The sequence below is a fragment of the Nuphar pumila genome, chromosome 9, assembly GCF_984573655.1.
Source record: "Nuphar pumila chromosome 9, dmNupPumi1.hap1.1, whole genome shotgun sequence".
Classification (NCBI taxonomy): Eukaryota; Viridiplantae; Streptophyta; class Magnoliopsida; order Nymphaeales; family Nymphaeaceae; genus Nuphar; species Nuphar pumila.
Genome location: NC_143257.1, coordinates 106441530 through 106468564, shown reverse-complemented (window position 1 = coordinate 106468564; position 27035 = coordinate 106441530). Strand labels below are relative to the sequence as shown.

Sequence of the window (27035 nt, the reverse complement as noted above, 5' to 3'; positions counted from 1 at the left end):
AAGAAGCCCCTGACAGGTTTGTCATGATGTACAAGACTCACACTTAATACACTTTTCACACTTTTTCTGAGCCTCCATAAGAACAGGAGCATCCCAGTTTCTCTGCATATCAGAATAAAATTCTTCAATGGATTTGTTTCCTTGGCTCATACTTCTCAACTCTTGAATGAGTTGATAATGCCTTGCCCAATTCTCTTATTTATAGACTTGCTTGAGATACACCCAAGCTTCTTTTGCCTCACAAAATTTGAAAATATTCATGGAAATTCTCTGTTCCACAGACTCGTGAATCCATGCCTTGACTTTTGCATTGTTTATAACTCATTCCTCTATAGACTTGTCAACGCCTTCATCAGAGACCTTGGGTTTTGACTTTGAACCATCCAAGGAACCTTCCAAATCTTTCCCTATAATTACTGCTTCCAGAAAATCAGCCTAATATGCATAATTAGTTTTATTCAACTTTACCGGAACAATTTGGATCTTCTCATTTTCCATGACTCACACAACCCCCAAACTACAATTCAACCTGCATACAATACAAATCCACAGCAGAAAAATAGAACCCAATGGGTTCCACAACAGGGTATCTGATAAAAAACAAGTTCCACACTTAAGAACTACTATTGTAGCATATAACCAGCAGTGGATCTCAAGAAATCACCACACGGATGCATACAACAAGCCCAAATATTCTTCACACCCAAGAATATTTCCTGCAAGATTGACAATATAGAAGCAACCAAACCAAAAAGACTATCAAGAAAAGTAATAATCTAGGAGACTATAGAGATTCTTCCAAGAGCAACACAAAAAGATAGCAGCAAGACCTCTAATCGCACGACTAAGCATCCAAAACCTTCAAACACTTACTGAACAACTACCAAAATATACAGTAGACATGATAGATTTACACCCAATACTGCAAATCACAACCAGCACTACAGAAATTTCTTGCACACAGCTGAAAGTAATGATATCTGATCACTGTCACTGATCTGCAGCCAAGATCGATGCCCAGAACTGAAAACAATGTAACTAGTGTATGAAAAACTAGTTACCGCCAAAGAGAGACTTCCAAAAGAGTCAATAGATCTCACCCAATATAACAAATACTTGTATTAGACCACTTATAGGAGATTTCCAATACAAAAATGATACAAAAGAGTCTAAACATAGGGTTTAAAACCGACCGATGTGACTGATATGCTCAAAAAATCAAAACAGTCGGTGATGGTGATTCTTGATTTTATGAACATCTAAAATCAAGAGCTACCAACCCAAATCTTTAGATGCACCAAAGCAGCAAGATTGTACGGACAATGATGATGTCAGCAGCCCTCTACGCAACCTTCAGTGCAAACCAAAATGATGCTTGATTCACTTTCACAAGTCTTCTTTAATCTCCTTCTTCGTGGCTCGTGGCTCTGACATCATGTTAGAAATCCAATAGAGAAAGAGTGAGAGAGATTAGGGTTAGAGGATACTCAACAAAAGGAGAGAGAAACCAATGTTTGTATGTTCAATATAATGAATGAGGATCCTTCTACACATTAAAAGGGTCGACCCCCTTGAGACTTCAAAACAAAAAGCCTAAGAAGACTAGTATACCCCTTTTATTATAGGGTTGTACATAATGGCCTAATAAAGATACTTTACATAACTTTATGCTATACTATATTACATGGACTTTCAATACAACCCACCTCTAATAATAGTACCACAAAACAAACATCTCAAATTCAATGGTGACCCTAGTCTTGGTACATCATCAGCTTCTACAGTATTGCCATGCGGGATCATCTCTATGACATGAACATGAAGACGACATCAAATGATCTAGAATAAAACATAACTAATTAAAAAACTCAATAAGAAGCAAAGAATAAAGATTACTTAAAAAACAAAGAATAAAGATTTTTTACCTTAACCCACTTCCTTGAGTGAAAATGCACTCTTACTTGAGAAAATCACAAAAGCCCTCTCCCTTGTGCATGAATCAGCCCCCAAATCGATCTTTTAAACCCAAAGCAAAAAAAATCAACTTTCGAGTCATTTTTAAGTGCGCCAGACCCGTATCGTATGATACATCTTGTATCATACAATATGACATGATACGGGGGTGTATCGTACGATACACTCAATACGAGTACAATACACTCATATCGCGATATTTGTGTGTATCATATCATAAAGGCCAAAAGTAACAATACAGACAACCTTGGTCAAAATAACCTACTCTACAAACAAGCAGTGTAGACTACGAGTTCTCTGCAACATTTTTAGGTTTTAACCAGAACAACCATGGACTGGGTGTAATGAAATATGCGAAAAAGAAACATATGTCCTACAATGGATGTTCACACATAGGAAGCAAAGAACAAGTCCAAAAGAGGACATACACAAAAGCCAACAATGACTTGAAAGCATAAAATCTTATAAAAGCACAAGAGGGCTTCAAGAAGCCATGTATTACAAAAGGGGAGACCCCACTTATTTATAGGCAAGAGAGGAGTGAGAGAGAGTTAGAAAAGGGAGAGAGAGAGGCACCATTGGGAGTCCCAACAAGGTGTCGTTGGGCTCCCAACGGTCACAATTGTGACCGTTGGGGGCCCAACGACTCTTTGTTGGCCCCCCCAATGTGGGTGCATTTAATGCACAAAAAACAAAATAAGAAAAATAAAAAATAAGAAAAAGGAAAAATAAAAGAAAAAAGGTAAAAAAGACTACAATGCCCCTATTGGGCGAATTTACAGAAATACCCCTTATCGGGTATGGATGAATATACTTATATATATATATATAAATATATTGATTACATGTATTTTAACACCCTCCCTCGAGCTTTACGGGGATATAACCGAAAGCTTGTTGAGAAGAAACATAAAACGAGGAGCAGCAAGGGCTTTAGTGAAGAAGTCCGCCAACTGGTACTCGGATGTGACATAAGACAGTGCTATGTTTCCTTTTAGGTATTCATCTCGAACATAGTGGCAGTCCATCTCTATGTGTTTAGTACGCTCATGGAAGGTGTGATTGCTTGCAATATAAATGGCGCTCTTGTTATCACAACACATCTTCGAAGGAGTAGAGATGATTACGCCTATATCAGTGAGGAGACTTTTAAGCCACACAAGCTCCATGGTTGTAGTGGTCATTGCACGATACTCCGCTTCTGTTGAGGACAACGACACTTTGTGTTGCTTCTTGCATCTCCAAGAAATCATAGTCTCCTAAGAAAACACAAAAACCAGTAGTTGAGACTCTATCATTGGGATTTTCTACCCAATCAACATCAGTATAAGCAATTAAATCCAGAGATGATGAAGAGGAAAGAAAAACTCCCTTAGTTATGGTGTTTTTAATGTATTTGACTATTCTTAAGATTACACTCATGTGCACAGTTGTAGGTGCATATTGAAACTGACTGACGGAGTGAACTGCATAAGCTACGTCTGGCTGAGTGATGGATAAGTATGTCAGAGACCCAACAAGTTGGCGGTAGGGAGTAGGATCCTCGAGAAGTGTTCTATCTTCCAACCTTAACTTTGCATTGATAACCTCAGGGGTTTCTGTCTTCTTATCTTCTGAAATGCCAGACTTGGAACAAATGTCAGCAGCAAGTTTCATCTGAGAGAGAATGAACCCTCGGAGAGTATGCTACTTCAATACCTAAAAAATATCTTAAGAAACCAAGGTTAGACATGTCAAAATTTTCTTTTAAAACTTTCTTAATATCATTGATTCCTTGCTCATCATTTCTAGTGATGATCATATCATCAACATAAAGTAGTAGAATAACTACTGAAGACCTTGCACTTTTCACAAACAACGCAGTGTTAGTATAACATGAACGAAAATTTAAGCTTGTCATTACATTGCTAAATCTGTCATGCCAAGCCTTTGGAGCTTGCTTTAAACCATATAGTGTCTTTTTAAGTTTGAGAATTTTATTTTCACCAATACATACTCCTGGAGGAGGATCCATATAGACCTCTTCATTTAACTCACCATTAAGAAATGCATTCTTAACAGCTAATTGATAGATATGCCAGTTTTTGACAGATGCAATCACAATAAGAGTCTTAACACTAGTCATTCTAGCTACGGGAGCGAAGGTTTCTTCATAGTCTATACCGTATTCTTGAGCATATCCTTTGGCTACCAACCTAGCTTTATAACGTTCTAATGACCCATCACTTTTAGTTTTAATTTTGAAGGCCCATCTACATCCAATAGATTTTTTCCAATGGGTAATGAGGTTATTTCCCAAGTTTTAGCCTTTTCAAGGGCACTAAGTTCCAGTTTCATGGCTTCAACCACTGAGGAATGTTTTTGGCTTCATTATAATGTGACGATTCATTATAAGAGTGTAGTGCAATTAGACATGCCTTATACTTAGGTGTTAGAGATGTAATGAAAAGAGGTGGAAGCACCAATAGAGCAAAAGTCACTCTTTAAGAGTGACCACTAGAGCCACGAACACAAACACCAAATGTGCACACACAAAACTCTCAAATATAGAAAATGACTTAAAGTCATAAGTTGGATATTATTGAAGAAAGGAAGAGAAGGGTGAAAAACCCATGCTTACAAGAGGAGAACACCTCCTCTATTTATAGAGGAGGGAGGCTCAAAGAAGGGACCACAAGGGGGCTCCCTTGTAGTCGTTGGGAGCCCCAACGGTCAGAAATCTGACCGTTGGAGTGGGGCCCCTTGTGGTCATACAAAAGTAAAAAAATAAAAAGAAAAAAAGGAAAAAGGAAAAAGGTAAAAAATAAAAAGTACATTGGTTGTTTTACAAGAATACCTCTATCAGGTATTTCACTAAAAGAGAATATGTATATATATACATATATGTATATATATACTTATATATATACAGATGTATATATATATATAAGTATATGTATATATATATACATATTTTAACACGCCCCCTCAAACTTTACGGGGAGAAGACCGAAAGTTTGCTAAGGAGAAACATAAATCGTGGAGTTGGGAGCGCCTTGGTGAAGAAGTCAGCTAGTTGATACTCTGAAGTAACATATGGTAATGAGATAGTCCCTCTGAGGTATTCGTCTCAAACATAATGGCAATCCATTTCGATATGCTTGGTCCGCTCATGAAAGGTGTGATTGATGGCAATGTATATCGCACTTTTGTTATCACAGCAGAGCTTGGTGGGAGTGGAAATGGGGACGCCCGTGTCAGCAAGGAGACTTCTGAGCCATACGATTTCCATAGTTGTCATTGCCATGGCCCGATATTCAGCTTCAATGGATGACAGTGAACCTTCTGCTGCTTCTTGCATCTCCACGAAATGAGGGATTCACCTAAAAAAATACAGACCCGTTATTGAGATACGATCATTGGGATTTCCTCCCCAGTCAGCATCAGTAAAAGCAGTTAAGTCAAGAGATGAGGAAGAGGATAAGAAGAGTCCCTTGGATATAGTATTTTTGATATATCGCACAATCCTCATTACGGCTGCCATATGAACTGAAGTAGGTGCATGCTGAAACTGGCTTGCTGCATGAACCGCATGAGCTATGTCTGGACGTGTGATGGATAGATAGGTGAGAGATCCGATTAATTGACGGTAGGGGGTTGGATTCTCAAGAAGAACACCATCTCCAAGTCTCAGTTTTGCATTAATAACTTCGGGAGTCTCAACTTTCTTTTCATCAGATATTCCTGATTTGGTACAAATTTCTGCAGCTAATTTCATTTGAGATAGGATGTATCTTCGCGGGGAATAAGTCACTTCAATCCCTAAAAAATATCTCAAATAACCAAGGTCAGACATATCAAAAGTTTCTTTTAACATCGACTTTACATCATTTACTCCCTTTTTGTCATTCTCAGTAATGATCATATCATCAACATACAGTAGAAGCATAATAATGGAGTCACCTGTCCTTTTAACAAAAAGAGCAGTATTAGTATAGCAAGAAGAAAATCCTAAATTGATTAATACGTTACTAAACCTATCATACCAAGCTTTAGGAGCTTGCTTAAGTCCATATAAAGCCTTTTTTAATTTCAAAATTTTTCCATTTAAGTTCATACCTGGAGGCGGTTCCATATAAACTTCTTCATTTAAATTACCATTCAAAAAGACATTTTTGACATCAAGTTGAAAGATTGGCCATTTTTTAACTGAGGCTATAGCAATAAGAGCTCGAACACTAGTCATTCGAGCAACTGGGGAAAAAGTTTCATCATAATCTACCCCATACTCTTGGGCATATCCCTTGGCAACCAACCTAGCCTTATATCTTTCCAATGAACCATCACTCTTAGTTTTTACTTTAAAAACCCATCTACATCCAATGGGTTTCTTGCCATTGGGAGGATCAATGATTTCCCAAGTTTGTGCCTTTTTAAGAGCATTAAGTTCAAGTTCCATAGCTTCATTCCAATGAGCATATTGCTTAGCATCATTGTAATGAGATGGTTCATGAAAGGAGTGAAGAGCAAGTAGGCATGCTCGAAAGTTAGGAGAAAAGGAATCATACGAAACAAATCTATTTGGTATTTTGGAAATCCGATTTGATCTTCTTTGAGAGGTCTCTTCGATTGACTCACTTTGGGAAAATTTTTCAAGGGCACAAGGAGGATTTCTTTCATTCCTTCTAGAGTAGACTTGAATTTGTCTTGAAACATTTTCTTCTAAGTTTTGATCATCACTTGGATGTTCAAAATGATCTTCGCAAAGGGATTCACTAGGATCAATATGATCATCTATGATGTTTTCTTGAGGCAACAAGTCAAATAGAAAGGAATAATCAATATTTTCATTTGGTTGGTGCGAAAAACCATTTTCCTCTTCAAGGAATGTGACATCTTTAGAGATATAAAGTTTGTTCTTAAGTATGTCAAAACATCGATAACCTTGTTGTTCGGCTCAAAAGGATTTTGGAATATTTCTTGAAATTAATAACGTTCTTGTAGTTTCTATTATGTGTCTATGCTTTCTTTCCGCAAGACCATTTTGTTGCGGAGTGTTGGGGCAAGAACGTTGGTGACAAATTCCATTTTCTTTTAAATAGCTTTGAAAATCATTGGACATATATTCGCCTCCCGAATCGGACCTAAGAATAGATAGATTTCCCAAAAATTGATTTTTGACCATTGCATGAAATTCTTTAAAGAAGGAGAAAACTTCGGATTTGCAACTTAGGGAGTAAATCCACGTAAATCGAGTGAAGTCATCTATAAAGACCACGTAATACGAAAAACCTCTTTTAGACAAAATAAGGGAAGGTCCCCACACATCGGAATGAATAAGTTCAAATGGCCGAGTGGTAAAGTAACTTCTTTGAGAAAATGGAGTAGCTTTAGATTTTCCAAAAATGCAATCTTTACAAGTCATGTAATTGTCTTTACAAGTATTGTTCAAAAACGGAAAAAGAGACATTTTTACAAAATTTGGATGGCCAAGTCTCTCATGCCATATTCCAATACTTTTGTCTTTTACAAGATTGCAAGATGACTTAGATGGAAGAGTCAAAAAATCCATAAAGTAGAGGTCACCCCTTCTATGGCCTTGCCCAATCAGCTTCCTTGACTGGAGATCCTGCACGGTGCAATCTTTAGGTGAGAAAGAGACTTGGCATCCATGATCGGTGATTTGAGAAACGGAAAAAAGGTTTAAATTAATTTTAGGAACGATTCTTACTTTAGGAACGAAAAAGTTTTTAAAATCAAGTGTTCCAATACTTTCAATTTTTAATGATGTACCATCGGCCGTTGAAACACTAGAGGATATGGGTTCAGAAAAAACATTTGAAAGAGAGTTTTTATGAGATGTCATATGAAAAGAAGCACCGGAGTCTAGTATCCACATACCTGGAGGTGATGAAGAGTAGGCGATGGCGGCTCCGGATGTTGAAGGAGAAGTTTTAAGAAGATGTTGGAGAACTTCGGAGATGTGATTTAGAGTTTCTTTGATATCTCCTTCTTTGGTACTTTCTTCCTTCTTTGGAGAATTTTTCCCAACCGCGGCTACCTTTCCTTTGAGTTTTGGACAAACCGGTCTAATGTGTCCCGGTTCATTACAATAATGGCATAGTATTCCCTTTCTAGGCCCATTACTATTTTTGTTAAAATGGGGAGGTTTATATGCTTTAACATTCGATCCGGGCCTAGTAACGACCAAAACTTCATCACTATTAATGCTCAAGCCAAGTCGAGTTTCTTCTTGACATATCTCGGCAAGGGCATCTTCAATAGGTAGGGTTTTGCTTCTATGGAGAAGAGATGCCCTTACTTGTTCAAATTCCGGGCGAAGACCATGAAGAAATTGGAAAAAATGTTCAAATTCCGGGCGAAGACCACTTTAGAGTCACGTTCCATCGGCACCAAAAGTCCTTCCTTTCTTCAAAAAATTGAGAGGCACACGTTCCAAAGAAAAGCCCAATCACCAACCGAGCTCTGATACCATGTAATGAAAAGAGGCGGAAGCACCAATAGAGCAAAAGTCACTCTTTAAGAGTGACCACTAGAGCCACGAACACAAACACCAAATGTGCACACACAAAACTCTCAAATATAGAAAATGACTTAAAGTCATAAGTTGGATATTATTGAAGAAAGGAAGAGAAGGGTGAAAAACCCATGCTTACAAGAGGAGAACACCTCCTCTATTTATAGAGGAGGGAGGCTCAAAGAAGGGACCACAAGGGGACTCCCTTGTAGTCGTTGGGAGCCCCAACGGTCAGAAATCTGACCGTTGGGGCCCCAACGACTACAAGAGTGGGGCCCCTTGTGGTCATACAAAAGTAAAAAAATAAAAAGAAAAAAAGTAAAAAGGAAAAAGGAAAAAAGAAAAAGGTAAAAAATAAAAAGTACATTGGTTGTTTTACAAGAATACCCCTATCGGGTATTTCACTAAAAGAGAATATGTATATATATACATATATGTATATATATACTTATATATAAGTATATGTATATATATATATATATACATATTTTAACAAGAGACTCATAGGAAACAAACCTATTGGGAGGATTGGAGATTCGGCCGGATCTCCTTAAAGAGGTTTCTTCTATGTTGGAACCTTGAGAGTATTTTTATAGATGTTGACCACGCCTAACATAGGTTTGAATTGATCTATTTTCAAAATCATTACTTTCATTTTCAACATTATTAAGAGGAATATCCTCTAAATCATTAGAAACTTCCTCTTCGTGAGGAGTCACATCTTCTTGAGAGAGAAGATCAAATAAGAAAGCATATTCGCTTTCATCAATATCTTTATTTTTCTCAAAACCGTTTTCATTTTCTAAAAATGTAACATCTTTAGATACATATAGCTTGTTGTTTTTAAGGTCGAAGCATCTAAAACCTTTTTTATTTTCTCCGTATCTTAAGAACACACATTCAATAGCTTTAGGAGATAACTTATCTCTTTTACGTGTAAGGACAAAACATTTACACCCAAAAAATCTTAATTTATTAAAATCGGGTGTTCTTTCAAATAGTTTTTCATATGTTGATGTATTTTGTAGGGATGAGGATATCATTCTATTTATCAAATAGGTTGAAGTTAAGGCGACTTCGGCCCAATAGCACTTTGGAATTTCTTTGGAAATGAGAAGAGTCCTAGTGGTTTCCAAAATGTGTCTATGCTTTCTTTCGGCTAGACTGTTTTGTTGAGGAGTCATAGGACATGACCTTTGATGACAAATGTCATTTGTTTCCAAGTATTCTTGAAATTCATTTGATAGATATTCTCCACCTGAATCAGATCGAAGAATGGAGATATTACTTGAAAATTGATTTTTGACTATCATATGAAATTTTTTAAAGAAATTAAAGACTTCGGATTTTAGATTGAGAAAATAGATCCACACATATCGAGTGTAGTCATCAATGAAAGTAACATAATAGGAGTATCCTCCTTTTGATATGACCGGAAAAGGACCCCAAACATCCGAATGGACTAATTCAAAAGGTCTTTTGGACACAAATGTTCTATTTGGAAAATGAGTGGATTTCATTTTTCCAAAAATACAATTCTTGCAAACAAAATGTTTCTCATTATAAAATTTCATTCCAAAAGGAAAGGAGTACATTTTTGAGAAACTTGGATGTCCAAGTCTTTGATGCCAAGTTTCAATATTTTTATCTTGGACATGATTACAAAATGAGTTAGTGGGAAGTTTCAAGTTGTTCGTGTAGTAAAGATCTCCCCTCCTATGGCCTTGCCCAATCCGCTTCCCGGACTGGAGATCATGTATAGAGCAATCCTTAGTTGAGAAGGAGATTTCACATCCATGATCACATATTTGAGAGACAGCCAATAGGTTTAAATTAAGTTGAGGTACCATCCTTACGTTTGGCACAAAGAAATCCTTTGAAAAATCTAAAGTTCCAAAAATTTTAACTTGTAAAGATGTACCATTGGCGGTGGAAACAAAAGAATTTTTGGAGTTAAATAAATTTGATAGTCCATTTTCAAGAGGGGTCATATGAAAGGAAGCTCCAGAATCAAGAATCCAAGAAGACATACCTGGAGGAGAAGAAGAGGCTATGGCGGCTCCCGAAGTTGATGGCGATTTGAGTAAAATTTGAAGCGCTTCGGATAGTTGAGCAAGGGAAAAGGACTCCTTCCCTTTTATTGGCTCCTCCTTCTTTTGTGTGATTTCTTCAATAGAGGCAACCTTACCTTTTGGAGGTTCATTTAACTTAGGGAAATTATGTCTTATATGACCTGGTTCTTGGCAAAGATGGCAAATGACTTTTCTATAATTGCCATTATAGTTATTTTGTCTCCCAAAGTGTGGAGACTTATATACTTTCACATGATTGCCAGGTTTAGACACGGCTAGAACTCCATCTCCTCCCTTAATCATGCCAAGACGAGTTTCTTCTTGGCATATTTCGGCTATGGCATCTTCCAATGGAAGAAGTTTAGATCTATGAAGAAGAGAGGATCTAACTTGTTCATATTCGGGTCTAAGCCCATATAAAAATTAGAAAAAATGTTCTTTTTTCATTTGTTCTCTTCTTAGTTCCACATTTTCACTAGACACCCATTTTGGTTCTAGTAGGGATAACTCATCCCATAAAGGTCCAAGAGTGCTATAGTAATCTCTTACACCCATTTCACCTTGCTTAATGGTACAGATTTTTTCTTGGAGAAAGAATTGACGAGCAAGGTCCTTTTGAGTATACATACCTTTCATAAAGAACCATGCTTCATTTGCTAGGCAGAATTTAGCAATGTTGGCCCAAAATTTGAGCTCCACGTTGTTCGTGAACCATGCAAGAATTTTTGCATGCTTACTTTCCCAATCTTCAACCTTAGATTGGTGATCTTCAATAGCCTTCATGCAAGCATTTCCTTCCAGAGCTTTTTCTTAATCACCATCCATCTTTGTAAGTTGAAGTTGAGGTTTCCCAATGGTGCCCTTAACATATCCTCAAAGCTTTTTACCCTTGAGGTTGTTTTCCATGACGACGGCCCACATCATGTAGTTGGTACCATTAAGCTTGAAGGAGAGATCAATCTTTTGTTCTCCTTCCATTTTAGACTCAAGAAAGGAGGACAAACCAAGAGAGAGAGAAAACAAAAAAAGGAGTATAACTAGTCAACTAGATATAAGAATCAAGAGCATAACTTTGCTCTGATACCATGTAATGAAATATGCGGAAAAGAAATATATGTCCTACAATGGATGTTCACACATAGGAAGCAAAGAACAAGTTCAAAAGAGGACATACACAAAAGCCAACAATGGCTTGAAAGCATAAAATCTTATAAAAGCACAAGAGGGCTTCAAGAAGCCATGTATTACAAAGGGGGAGACCCCACTTATTTATAGGCAAGAGAGGAGTGAGAGAGAGTTAGAAAAGGGAGAGAGAGAGGCACCATTGAGAGTCTCAACAGGGTGTCGTTGGGCTCCCAACGGTCACAATTGTGACCGTTGGGGGGCCCAACCACTCTTTGTTAGGCCCCCCAATGTGGGTGCATTTAATGCACAAAAAACAAAAAAAGAAAAATAAAAAATAAGAAAAAGGAAAAATAAAAGGAAAAAGGTAAAAAAGACTACAATGCCCCCTATTGGGCGAATTTACAGAAATACCCCTTATCGGGTATGGATGAATATACCTATATATATATTTATATATAAATATATTGATTACATGTATTTTAACACTGGGAATATGGCCAAAAAACCCATTAGCATGGGAAAATATTTGAGATTTCCATTAGCTAGCCATGCATTATAATTTTTATATCAAAACGTAATGTGTTAAATGAACCATCCATTAAGAATGTTTTCTTTCCAAACTTTCTTTTCAAAATGACACAAGTTTCTAACGTTTGTGCTTGATGTGCATAGTGCCTACATATTTCCAAGTTAAAGTTATACAACCAAGATGCATCCTTGTTTACCTTGCGTATTCTGAATATCTTTATGAATGCAGAACTTTTGGCACATTATTTCTTTTAGTTTTGGTTACTTGATGCATGTTAGCATATGGAAATTGCAACCTTTAATTTATTGTGGAGATGAATTTTTCTGTGGTTCTTAAATATAAATGATTTTGTTAATCTCTTGGCCTTTCCTGGTTCCAAGGTCATTGATAGATTGAAAGCAAAACAATGGACCAGACACTCAAAACAACAGTTTTTGGCCATGTACTCCAGCATTTTTGGAGGTATAACTACTGATCCAGCTGTCATGGTAATTCCATTGGATGATCACATGGTCCATAGAGGCCATGGTGTTTTTGATACAGCAGCTATAATTGATGGGTGAGAAATTATTTTGTGTACTCAAAATTTTGATCTAATAATATGTTTATTTGATACTGCAAAGCTCCTGTATTATCAACATTAGGCTTTGAATTCCTAACGTTTGATATCCTTCATCACCATCGTGTTGTATAGTCTGCATGTATGTTGTTGTGTTCCCCTTTCAAGAACACTTTAGTGATCATTCAAACTGCCATTTTGCAAGTTGCTAGTGATTCTTGCATAAGTTTTTATATAGAATGATTGCCTTGCACTCATATAAACTAGTTACTTTGGTTTCTGCCTCCAAAAGTTTGTAAAATTAAACTTGTCCTTAGACTGGTATTCATATTCCAAACATTTTTTGTACTGTATATAGTGGTTTTGTACCATGATACCATACAGTGGTACACACTTTTTTTTTGCATAGAAATCCAACGGTACTGGTGTTTTGCATGGTTTATTTACTATATTAGAAGGTTTTAACATGTTTAATATGTCATAAGATTTTTTTTTTAACATAGAAAAAAAATATGAATTCACTGTCTCCTTAGAAGAGTTCATCTTGAATTCACAAGACCCTCTCCGAATTCGAAAGGGAAAGCTATAATCCCTTGAATCCACAAGGGCTTCTTTAAATCCACTTGGACAAGTAAAAAAGCACATAGCACAAAGAGATCCTTGAATCCACAAGAAAGAGAAAGGGGCAAATACCCAAAACAAAAATCACCTTATTGAAAAAACTGAATACAATGCAAAGGAGGTGCCCCTTGTTTATGGACCCAAGAACCCCTACTTGAAAGTCCAAACTCTTTAAGGACTCTAAGACATCCACCCTTATCCAAGACTTATCTAGAAGGTAAAATCCTATTGAGACTCGCGTACCTTAAAAGATTCTTTGCACTTTCCTGCGTAAACCATAACTGTAAGACTTGGACTTTGACCCCATCTTGGACTTATCTTGATTCTCTAAAAAGTTCCAAGCCGTGTGTTCTACATCAGTTCCCTCCACTTGTAGCAAACTCGCCCTCAAGTTGATGTTTGGGTAGACGATGATGGTATGCATATAAGTCGGCTATATTAAAATTTGGAGAAATGTTTATGTATTGTGGAAGATCGATAACATATTGCATTATTATTAATCTTCTTAATTATTATTAATGCTCTTGATAAGCTGATAAGGCCCATAGTTACTATTCTTGAGCTTGTTTTATGTTCCTGTAGGGAAACACTCTTTTTAGAGATGAACCATTACCATGTCTCCTTGTTCCAATGCCTTCAACTGTCTATGTTTGTCTGCATCTTCCTTGTACTTATCATTTGATTCTTTCAATTGTCTCTTTACATCTGCATGCACTAATTGAATTATATCTGTCATATTCTCTGTTGCTACACTCATTCTAGGAAGATTCGGCAACTTTACAGGATCTAAAGTATGCTTAGGAACCCTTTCATAAACAATCCGAAATGGTGACTTGTATGTCAATTTGTTCACCATGTTGTTATTAGGCAAATTCTACTTGTTTGTTCAACTGTCTCTTTATCTCAAGCAACTTTTCAAAATTTGGCAAACCTAGGACTGGTGCAGTAGATAATTTCTCTTTAATCAAAGCAAAACTCTTTTTTACCTCTTCACTCCACTGAAACTTGCCTTTCTTCATGCAACCGGTTATTTGAACCACTATCAAACTGAATTTTCTTATGAATCTTTGGTAAAAAGTAGTTAATCCATGGAAACTTTGAACATCATGAACAGATTTAGGTGTAGGCCATTCCCTAATTGATTTAACCTTTTCTTCATCAACCTTGATGTCTTCAACACTCACTGCATGTTAAAATACATGTAATTCATATATATATATATATATATATATATATATATATAATACCCGATAGGGGTATTTTTGTCATTTCACAAGTACCCGATAGGGGTACTTGTTTTTCTTATTTTATTTTTCTCTTTAATTTTTGTAAATCATATTTTTTATTTTTTTTATTTTTGCTCACACAAAAGGGGCCCCACCATGTAGTCGATGGGGCCCCCAACGGTCACATTTGTGACCGTTGGGGGCTCCCAACGACTACATGGGGAGCCCCCTATGTGGCTCTCCTTTTAAGGCCTCTTGGCCCTTCCCCTCTCCTTCTCTTGTGTATAAATAGGGGTGAACCCCTCTTGTATTTTTCACTCTTGAGAGCTCTCTCTCTTTCAATAAGAGACATTTATATTTTTATGTTGTGTTGTCTCTTGTGGGTTTGGGTATTATCCCTTGTTGTTTGTTCATTAGTGGATGTTGTAAGTGCCTAGTGCACTCTTTGCTTTTCCGCATATTTTCTTACATGGTATCAGAGCCTTGTGTATGCTCTTCTTCTTAATATAGCTAGTTGTGTAGCTATATTTTTTTCTTGTTATATCTCTCTTCCTTTTATCCTCTTGTAAGTTATTATTATGGAAGGAGAACAAAAGATTGATCTCTCCTTCAAGCTCAATGGCTCCAACTACATGATGTGGGCCGCCGCCATGGAAAACAACCTCAAGGGGAAAAAGCTTTGGGGATACGTTATGGGCACTATTCCGGAACCGCAACTTCAACTAACTAAGATGGAAGGTGATCAAGAGAAAGCTCTTGAAGGAGATGCCCGCATGAAGGCCATTGAAGATCACCAATCTAAAATAGAAGATTGGGAAAGTAAGCATGCCAAGATTCTTGCTTGGTTCATGAACAATGTGGAGCTCAAGATTTGCGCCAACATTGCCAAATTTCGGATGGCAAATGAAGCATGGTTCTTCATGAAAGGTATGTTTACCCAAAAAGACCTTGCTCGTCAATTCTTTCTTCAAGAAAAAATCCGGACTATCAAGCAAGGAGAAATGAGTGTTAGGGACTACTTTAGCACTCTTTGCCCTCTATGGGATGAGCTATCTTTACTAGAACCAAAATGTGTTTCTAGTATAGATGTGGAATTAAGGAGAGAACAAATGGAAAAAGAACACTTTTTCCAATTTTTACATGGGCTTAGGCCCGAATATGAGCAAGTTAGATCCTCCCTCTTACATAGATCAAAGCCTCTTCCCTTGGAAGATACCATAGCCGAAATATGCCAAGAAGAAACCCGTCTTGGCATGATTAAAGGAGGAGATGATGTTTTGGCCGTATCAAAACCCAGCAACCACATGAAAACTTACAAACCTCCACATTTTGGAAGACAAAATAACTATAATGGCAATTATAGAAAAGCCATTTGCCATCATTGTCAAGAACCGGGTCATATAAGACCTAATTGCTCTAAGTTGAATGAAGCACCGAAAAATAAGGTTGCTTCCGTTGAAGAAGCTACTCAAAAGAAAGAGGAAGCAATCAAAGGAAATGACTCTTTTTCTCTTGCTCAACTATCGGAAGCACTACAAACTCTATTCAAAATTCCATCAACTTCAGGTGCCGCCGTAGCTTCCTCCTCTCCTCCAGGTATGTCGTCTTGGATCCTTGACTCTGAAGCTTCCTTTCATATGACCCCTCTTGAAAATGAGCTTTCCGATTTATGTAATAATTATAAAAACTCCTATGTTTCAACTGCCGATGGAACATCTTTACAAGTAAAAAGTTTTGGAACCTTAAACTTTTCAAAAGATTTCTTTGTGCCAAACGTGAGAGTTGTACCTCAACTTAATTTAAATCTCCTCTCTGTTGCTCAAATATGTGATCATGGATGTAAAATCTCCTTCTCTACTAAGGATTGCTCTATACAGGATCTCCGGTCCGGGAAGCTGATTGGGCAAGGCCATAGGAGGGGAGATCTCTTTTACATGAGCAACTTGAAACTCCCCACTAACTCTTTTTGTAACCATGTCCAAGATAAAAATATTGATATTTGGCATCAAAGACTTGGACACCCAAGTTTCTTAAAAATGTACTCCTTTCCATTTGGAAAGAAATTTTGTAATGAGAAACATTTTGTTTGCAAGAATTGTATTTTTGGCAAAATGAAATCTACTCCTTTTCCAAACCGAACCTTTGTGTCCAAAAGACCTTTTGAGTTAGTCCATTCGAATGTTTGGGGTCCTTCTCCCGTCATGTCTAAAGGAGGGTACTCATATTACGTCACTTTCATCGATGACTACACTAGGTATGTATGGATCTACTTTCTCAATTTAAAATCCGAAGTCTTTGAATTTTTCAAAAAATTTCATATGATAGTTAAAAATCAGTTTTCAAGTAATATCTCTACTCTTAGATCCGATTCGGGTGAAGAATATTTGTCAAATGAATTTCAAAACTATTTAGAGGTAAATGGAATTTGTCATCAAAGATCGTGTCCTAGGACTCTCCAACAAAACGGCTTGGCCGAAAGAAAGCATAGACACATCATGGAAACCACTAGGACACTCTTTATTTCCAAAGAAATTCCAAAGAATTTTTGGGCCGAAGCGGCCTTAACCTCAACTTACTTAATAAATATAATGATATCTTCATCCTTACAAAATACATCTCCATACGAAAAACTATTTGAAAGAACACCCGACTTCAATAGATTAAGAGTCTTTGGATGTAAATGTTTTGTCCTTACTCATAAACGGGACAAATTATCTCCTAAAGCTATTGAGTGCGTTTTCTTGGGTTATGGAGAAAATCAAAAGGGTTTTAGATGTTATGACTTGAAAAATAACAAACTCTATGTATCCAAAGATGTAACATTTTTGGAAAATGAAAATGGTTTTGTGAAAACTAAAGATATTGACGAAAGTGAATATACTTTTTTATTTGATCTTCTATCTCAAGAAGATGAGACTCCTCAAGAAGAGGAAATCTCTAATGTGTCTTTGAATGATCTAGAGGAAATTCCTCTTGATAATGTTATAGATGAGAATAATAGACCAATCCAAACATATGTTAGGCGTGGTCAACAATCTCAGATAAGCGCCTTAGAAAAATACTCTCAAGGATCCAACATAGAAGAAACCTCTTTAAGGAGATCCAGTCGGATCTCCAATCCTCCTAATAGGTTTGTTTCCTATGAGTCCCTAACTCCAAGATATAGAGCATGTCTAATTGCGTTGCATTCATTTCATGAACCCTCACACTATAATGAGGCCAAAGATATTCCCCAATGGGTTGAAGCCATGAACTTAGAGCTTAGTGCCCTTGAAAAAGCAAAAACTTGGGAAATAACTTCGTTACCCACTGGAAAGAAATCAATAGGATGTAGATGGGTTTTCAAAATTAAAACCAAGGGTGATGGTTCATTAGAACGTTATAAAGCACGATTAGTAGCTAAAGGATATGCTCAGGAATATGGAATAGATTATGAAGAAACCTTCGCACCTGTTGCTAGAATGACTAGTGTTAGGACTCTTATTGCTATTGCGTCAGTGAAAAAATGGCCTATCTATCAACTCGATGTTAAAAATGCATTTCTAAATGACGAATTAAATGAAGAAGTTTACATGGATCCCCCACCTGGAGTATGTATTGGTAAAAATAAGATTCTCAAACTTAAAAAGGCATTATATGGTTTAAAACAAGCCCCAAAGGCTTGGCATGATAGATTTAGTAATGTAATGACAAGTTTGAATTTTCGTTCATGTTATACTGACACTGCTTTGTTTGTGAAAAGTGCAGGGTCTTCAGTAGTTATTCTACTACTTTATGTTGATGATATGATCATCACAGGAAGTGATGAGCAAGGCATTAATGATATTAAAAAGGTTTTGAAAGAAAATTTTGATATGTCTGACCTTGATTTCTTAAGATATTTTTTAGGGATTGAAGTGGCGTACTCTCCTCGAGGGTACATTCTCTCTCAGATGAAACTTGCTGCTGACATCTGTTCCAAATCCGGTATCTCCGATGATAAGAAGACAGAAACCCCAGAAGTCATCAATGCAAAATTAAGGTTGGAAGATGGAACACCTCTCGAGGATCCTACTCCCTACCGGCAACTTGTTGGGTCTCTAACCTACTTATCCATCACACGGCCAGACATTGCTCATGCCGTCCACTCTGTCAGTCAGTTTCAACATGCACCTACAACCGTGCACATGAGTGCAGTCTTAAGGATTGTCAGATATATCAAAAATACCATAACTAAGGGAGTTTTTCTTTCTTCTGCCTCGTCACTTAATTTAATTGCTTATACTGATGCAGATTGGGGAGGAAATCCCAATGACCGAGTCTCAACTACGGGATTTTGTGTTTTCTTAGGTGACTTTATGATTTCGTGGAGATGCAAGAAGCAACACAAAGTATCCTTGTCCTCAACGGAAGCAGAATATCGTGCTATGACCACTACAACCATGGAACTTGTGTGGCTAAGAAGCCTCCTCAGTGATATGGGCATTGTCATCTCTACTCCTTCAAAGATGTGTTGCGACAACAAAAGCGCAATCTATATTGCAAGCAATCACACCTTCCATGAGCGTACTAAGCATATTGAGATGGACTGCCATTACGTTCGTGATGAATACCTAAGAGGAACTATAGCACTACCTTACGTCACATCAGAGTACCAGTTGGCGGACTTCTTCACTAAGGCTCTTGCGGCTCCTCGGTTTTTGTTTCTTCTTAACAAGCTTTCGGTTATATCCCCGTAAAGCTTGAGGGAGGGTGTTAAAATACATGTAATTCATATATATATATATATTTATATATATATAATACCCGATAGGGGTATTTTTGTCATTTCACAAGTACCCGATAGGGGTACTTGTTTTTCTTATTTTATTTTTCTCTTTAATTTTTGTAAATCATATTTTTTATTTTTTTGATTTTTGCTCACACAAAAGGGGCCCCACCATGTAGTCGATGGGGCCCCCAACGGTCACATTTGTGACCGTTGGGGGCTCCCAACGACTACATGGGGAGCCCCCTATGTGGCTCTCCTTTTAAGGCCTCTTGGCCCTTCCCCTCTCCTTCTCTTGTGTATAAATAGGGGTGAACCCCTCTTGTATTTTTCACTCTTGAGAGCTCTCTCTCTTTCAATAAGAGACATTTATATTTTTATGTTGTGTTGTCTCTTGTGGGTTTGGGTATTAGCCCATGTTGTTTGTTCATTAGTGGATGTTGTAAGTGCCTAGTGCACTCTTTGCTTTTCCGCATATTTCCTTACACTGCATAACCCAAAAATATCAGGGTATTGGTCATAAAACTGTACTTTAAATTGATGTAATCAACATTTCTCTTAAATGCCGAACATGTTCATCTTCGGATTTGTTGTAGATGAGTATGTCATCAAAATAAACAACTATGAAGTGGCCAATAAAAGGTTTAAGTACTTGATTCATCAACCTCATGAAGGTAATAGGGGCATTAGTTAACCCAAAAGACATCACTAACTACTCATATAACCCATCTTTGGTTTTAAATGCAGATTTCCATTCATCTCCAGGTCTAATCCGAATTTGGTTATACCCATTTCTTAAATCAATCTTTGAAAACGCACTTAAACCCTTTATCATGTCCAATATATCATCTAATCGAGGTATAGGTGTGATGCCCCAAAGTTTTACCAAAAATTTAAAAAAAAAATCTTTTTAAATACTAGCAATGAAAAATGATTTAATATTGAGTTCAATTTTGAAAATTTCGAGCGAGCCACAGGGGTGAAATAAGACAAAGCTATTATTAGAGTGAAAACCAAAATATTATTTACATCATTTTTTGACAAAATGTACAGATAGTTCAAAACTTGGGAATACAAAATATTATGAACAAAAGTCCCAAGTTGGTCCTTGGATCCTCAAGAGAGTACTAATTCCTTGATGCCACTTATGTCCCACTGCATTCATTAAAGGGTCAAACTTCTGACAGTCTGGTAAGTCTATACTAATTCTGGTAATTTAGAATATTAAACATATTCAGTCAATTTAAATAAAGCATTTTTACTGATAAATAAGACAAAATACAGAACAAAACTGTTTGTATAATTAGAGCATATTTTTATTTTAAATTGTGATTAAAAAGGGTCTTTGTTTCGATAATTAACCATCCACCCTGGTACGTGGGGGAAGACCATTGCAAACAACCGAGGTATTCCGGGAGTGTATTATTCTCAGATGTTTTAATATCGGATACCTGACTGTAGCGGACCCAAAGCGAGCAGTCTGTGACAGAAAGAATCACTGCTAAGGCAAAGCATAAAGTAGGATGCATCCTGGACTATTGCAGTAGTTGGAGATTTATCACCTAGGACACATGGATAGCCCTCTTGTCCTCCGTAGACCTACGAGTGAGTGGAGACCACTAGGACGCCTCGCTCCCAAAAATCAGAACAGAATCACTCGAGGTTGTACCATTTACCTTCTCCAAAGTAGATATCAAAACATAATGGGTCACAAGGGTTATCTTTATTACTGGGATTATTTTAAGTGCCTTACACTGTGTAGGCTAGAATGGGGGTTCAGTAATCCAAGTTCCCGTTTTTTGGGTAATAACCAAAGTCACGTATGTGTACCTGATCCAATCAGTACTTGCTTTGTATTTATGAGCATTTTGCCAATGTGATGGATCAATATCTTAAGTTTTGTGTGTAGGCATGTTTTATTTATCAAATAGTGCTTTGTTTCGCACTTTGAGAGTTAATCTATTTCAAGCTCGTACACGAGTTAATCCTAAACCGGAAGTATACCTTATACACTATTGTGTACCGGAAAAGTCTCTAGGATTTTGGCCTCTTTTGGACCGCAACTATTTTCTTTTCCTTTTTATTTAGAGTGGATTATTCCATTGTCAGTAGGGTTCATTGAACCCAGAGCTCTATTCTTGAGATAAGCAGAGATGCACATTGTTCTATGCATGCTTCCAATATTTTATTTTTACAAAGCAGAATATAAGCAAAAAATATTATTTTATTCAAAATATATGCATGCATCTTTATAATATTTTATTCAGAGTATAATGCATTAAAAAACTACTATTTTATTTGAGATAAAATCCTTTTTCCTCAAAGTATGGTACATACAAAAACTATTATTTTATTTCAAGTATGATTATTTTATCTCAAGTAGGATATATCCAAAACTTATTATTTTATTTGAAATATATCTATTTTATTTGAAGTGTGACACATATCGAACTACTTTATTCGAAATCCAATGTATATATATATATATATATATATATATATATATATATTATATTCATGAGACAAAATGAATATGTCATGCATAATATAAGCAAACATGTATGCTTCCAAAATATATTAAATATTTGGAATCCACACGCATTTGGATAGAGCTTACTTTGTAGGGCGCGACGATAAGAAACAGAAAATTCCCAAAAATCCCTTTTATGTGCGAAGGTGAAGCCGACCGTGTTGGCGAAGTTAACCCGAGTCTAGGTGGCAATGGTCGCACTCCGACTGAATCAAGTCACCAAAATGGGAGAGGTCAATCGGCTATATAAGGGAGGTGAGTTCGGTATGCAGGCCGGGAGAACTCAAAACAGTGAGGTGAGTGGCTGGAACGTGGACTGGGCTTAGGCGAGGACAAGACCTAGCTAGGTTTGGACCGAATTGAGTGGTCGAAAGGGTGCCGGACTGAGCTGGGTTCGGAGATGCCGAGCTTAGTGAGGGGGAATAGGCGTGGGTGCAGTCCAGGCTAGCTGGGTGCAGCTGGCTCGGTTGGGTGGTGGTAAGGTGCTGTGCAGAAACAAGTAGGTCTGGGCGCAAGGCAGGTCGGTTCAGGCTGGGTAGGCTGGCTGGAGCCGAATGGCACCAGGTGGAGGGTCGTCTACACCGAGGTAGTCAGAAGTGGTTAGGACAGTGGCTGGATGCAATCCAGCAGGTGGCTAGGTTCGGTGGAGCGAAGTGCTGTGTAGGTGAATAAGGGGCTCAGCCGATGGTGATGGTGGCTGGGTAGTGCAGCTAATGCTGGTGGTGGGTAGGTGGTGTAGAGTGCTGTGCAGGTGAATAGGGGGCTGAAAACATGGTGATGGTGGCTGGGTAGTGCAGGTGGTGGGTAGGTGGTGCAGCACCACCGTGTGTGGAAGAAGGAGCTGCTGGGTTGAGTGAAGAAAAATGGGAAGGAGGAGCCCCTTAAATAGGGCAGGAGAGCAGGCCAAGCATTGCCAAATGGCAATGCTTGAGCCAAAACGTGGTAAGCCCCTTTTCCCATGTGTTAAGGGGGCTTTCTACGTGTGAGGCTATTTAAAAAACAATGGGATTAAAACCATGTGCGCCCTTCTTGGGGTGTAAAGAGGTAGATCTGGATCTTGGATAAGATCCAGACCCATATCCATAAGATCCAACCAGATTAAATCTGGTTGGCCTTTAGTTAGTTCTAGACTTTTAGTTAGTTACCTTTTTACTATTAGTTAGGAACCAACCTTGATTTCTAAAGGAAACTATTTTGTTATATATATATATTATAATCTTGTTTAAATCTTCTCCTATATATTTCACATATTTCGGTTATGCCCTTCCTTAGGTAAAAAATTACCAATATGCCCTTATTCTTGTAAAGCATGTTCTGAGCTTGTATGAACTCAGATTTCGAAAAAATCAAGACCGTTCTTCTTGGATTTTCTATACGAATGCAACCAAGTGTTCAAAACTCATAAACCCGACCTTCAAAATTATGATCTTGCCCTTGAAACTTGCCGAGCATGTTTCAAATGTATTTTAACTCCGATTTCGATGAAATCAAAACCATTTTTCTTAGTTTTTCGATACAAATGCAACCAAGTGTTCAAAACTCATAAAATCGACCTTCAAAATTATGATTTTTCTCTTGAGGTTGTCGGGCTAGTTTTGCGAGCTCCGATTTCGACGAAATCACTTGCGTTCTTTTCAGAATTTTGATGTGGTCGCAACCATGAATTCAAAAATCATAAAATAGGTTGCTAAAAATATTCATTACCTTAGATATTTATATTCAAACAAAAATCTCTAAAAAGTTGTCGGGTATTACAATAGAAAATCAGTATTTCACAGCTATCTTATTTATGGCCCAGCTATTAACGCACATACGCCAACTTTTATCCTTTTTAGGAGTCAAAAGAGCAAACACAAAACCATTTCTCTTTTCACATATTTCGCAACTTTTATGCAAGGTTTTAAAACCCGTGACTCGGAACTCGACTCGTTCTTTATTGACTCGTGACTCGGCGGGTCAACTCGGTGACTCGGACCGGGTTTTGTTAACTTTTGATTTTAAAAGAAAAACAATATATAATTTGTCTCAAACCATGTTTTTCAGTAAACATATAGTCTAAAGAGTTGACAATAAAAAATTGCAAGTTCAGAGTAGAAAAAGTACAAACTTCTTCATAACAAGGTCACATGGAAAGATCAAGTTACATGAAGAAACTTCTTCATAACAAGCATGTCTTTGGTATTCAATGAAGGCCCCATGTAACTGAGTCTAGAAACATACTTAAACTCAAGTTTCTAAATAGAATGGTTTAGGAATTTCAGCTAAACTTCTCCAGAAGACACCCTAGATTTTGTTAGCTTTCCTTTCTAGTGATCTCACCTCATTGAGAACAGCAACACATCATCTTGCATAAAAAGCCAGATTGAATTAGTTGCAACAAGGTAAAACAACAATAAGAGAATGAATCACCAGAAGAAATTCCAATTATGACCAAGGGAAATGCTGTCACATGGATACATGTACAAGCATACTGTACAAGATCAGCACAACTGGAATGATATGGGTGTTTCTGTCAAAAAATAAGGATGACAGGGTATAGATTGATGACAGGGTATAGATTGTTATGCACAGGTGTAATACAGACTTTGTACAAAAATGTATTTTTATATACAATGAAGGATATGATATGTGTTCATAAAACAACACTCAAAGGCACCCAACACCAGAACATGAAGTACAAGCACCAATATGTGTATGCTTCACTTTTTTGTTAGATCTTTGAATCATTTTTTTTGCCAATATGTTTAATCAACACATAAAGATTGATAGATTATTGTATCTTTGAACTGGTTTGTCTTGTAATTTATTATTTATTATTAAACTGTTATTTTGAAATACCCAAAAAATCAAATTTCAAATATCCCAGAACTCGGCCGAGTCAGACCGAGTAAGGCCGAGTCAAGGCAAGCCGAGTTCACCCTGCTGGGTTGACTCGCTGGAGGGCCGAGCCGAGCCGAGTCACCGAGTTGACTCAGCGAGTTTTAAAACCATGCTTTTATGCCTTTGTTCGAAACCATTTCTCTACCAATATTCTGCATTTTTATTGTGATGGAGGTGGTGAGTATACATCAAAGGATTTTACTTATTTTCTCCAAAGTAATGGAATAAAGCGTAGAGTGTCTTGCCCACATACGCCACAACAAAATGGGATTGCTGAGAGAAAGCATCGGCATATTGTTGAAACGGTCATGAGCATGATGCATGATAGTAATCTTCCTATTAGTATGTGGACAAAAGCATTCCATTCAGCAGTCTATATTATAAATCGTCTGTCTATGACAGCTTTACAAAATAGTTCACCATACTTTTCTCTTTTCGGCATTCAACCTGATTATGATACTCTGCATGTATTTGGATGCACTTGCTACGTTCATATTGATGATTCTCTCAGGAATAAATTCCAACCAAAGGCTTCCAAGTTCAGATTCGTGGGATATGCTGATGATTACAAATGTTATCAGTATTATGACCCTACGACTAAACGTGTTAAAATTTCCAGGAATGTTGTGTTTGATGAGAATAATCTTGGAGATGTATCGTTTAATACCTATCAAAGAATTCCCAGAGAAGAGGTTTAGCATCCATGGATGAGTGCAGAATTATTTGCAGGTGATTATGGTGATTGCTCACCTCAGTGTACTTGAGAAACACAGTTGGCTGACAAAGATGACATTGACTCAGGGCAAGCATGCTTACCTTAATATGTGATCAGGTTGGTGGAGCTTCATATGCCGAAGAAGGGGCAGGCCCACAACGACATCCTATTGATAAATTTAAAGGGTATGTGTATGTGCGAAGAGAAAAAGGCGCTTCTCCTGCTCACATTGAACCAGATAATTATGTGCCTGTTGGAAACCTGAGGAGTTCAAATAGAATCAGACACCCTATTGATAGGTGGGTCAGCTACAACAATTTTTCTATGGATCTTCAACTCTTTTTATCTCAGGTTGATAAGCATGATGAACCCGTAGGGTTTCATCAAGTTGTGAAATCAAACAAATGGATTGAGGCCATGAATGAAGAAGTGGAAGCGCTTCATGAATGCCAGACGTGGGAAGTTGTTTCCAGACCTCCTAACAAAAATGTTGATTCCAAGTGGGTTTATAAAATTAAGTACAAACCTGATGGCACCATAGAACGATACAAAGCAAGACTTGTTGCAAAGGGATTTACACAGGAATATGGCCAAGATTATAATGAGACCTTTAGTTCTGTGGTCAAAATGGGGACAATAAGAATTATATTGTCTTTAACTGTCAAATATGAATGGACATTAAGTCAGTTAGATGTGAAAAATGTCTTTCTTCATGGGGACTTGAAGGAAGAAGTTTACATGGAACAACCTCCAGGATATGCTGAGGGAGACACAAGCACACATGTATGCAGACTAAAAAGAGCCATATATGGTTTGAAGCAGGCCTCACGCTCGTGGTTTGAAAGTTTCTCCTTAAAAATACAAAAACATGGGTTTTGTCGATCTCTCTTGGACCACTCATTGTTCATAATCAAGGGTAAAGGCATCACCACCATGTTGTTGATACATGTTGATGATATTATTGTTACAGGGAACTCGATGAGCCACATTGAAGAAATAAAACGACTCTTAAGTCAAAGGTTTAAGATGAAAGACTTAGGAGATTTGCGTTATTTCCTTGGAGTCGAGGTAGACAAGAAGGATGGTTGCCTGACATTGACACAACATAAATACACTAGATTTATTGAAGAAATTTGGTATGCAAGATTGCAAGCCTTTGTCTACACCGAGTGTCTTACATCAAAAGCTTAGTTCATAGGATGGAGATTTGTACCCAGATCCTACAAGATATCGAAGTGTAGTCGGTATGCTTTCTTACCTTTACTCGTCTTGACATTGTTTATTCTGTCAATCAAGTGTCGCAGTTCATGCATAAACCAAGAACATGACACATGGATGCTGTCAAGAGAGTGTTGAGGTATTTAAAAGGTATTAGAATATAGATTGGATATGGATCCAGTACTGGATCCATATCCATATAGAATAGCCTCACGTGGTTTGATACATCATAATGTATTTTACATTACTAACCAAGGGCAATCTTGCCATTGTAAAATATTATTGTAAACCTATTCTACATTAATGTTGTTTAGTGCAGCAC

The 27035-nt window shown here is 37.3% G+C and overlaps 1 protein-coding gene across 1 annotated transcript in view; it reads left to right on the top strand.

The window, feature by feature from the left end:
- LOC149828798 (D-amino-acid transaminase, chloroplastic-like) overlaps positions 1-27035 on the top strand; it is an 85882-nt gene that overhangs the window by 39377 nt on the left and 19470 nt on the right. Inside the window, exon 3 of the mRNA XM_090017734.1 lies at positions 12598-12776. Coding sequence (XP_089873860.1) covers positions 12598-12776 — 179 coding nt within the window. The remainder of the gene's footprint in view (positions 1-12597; positions 12777-27035) is intronic.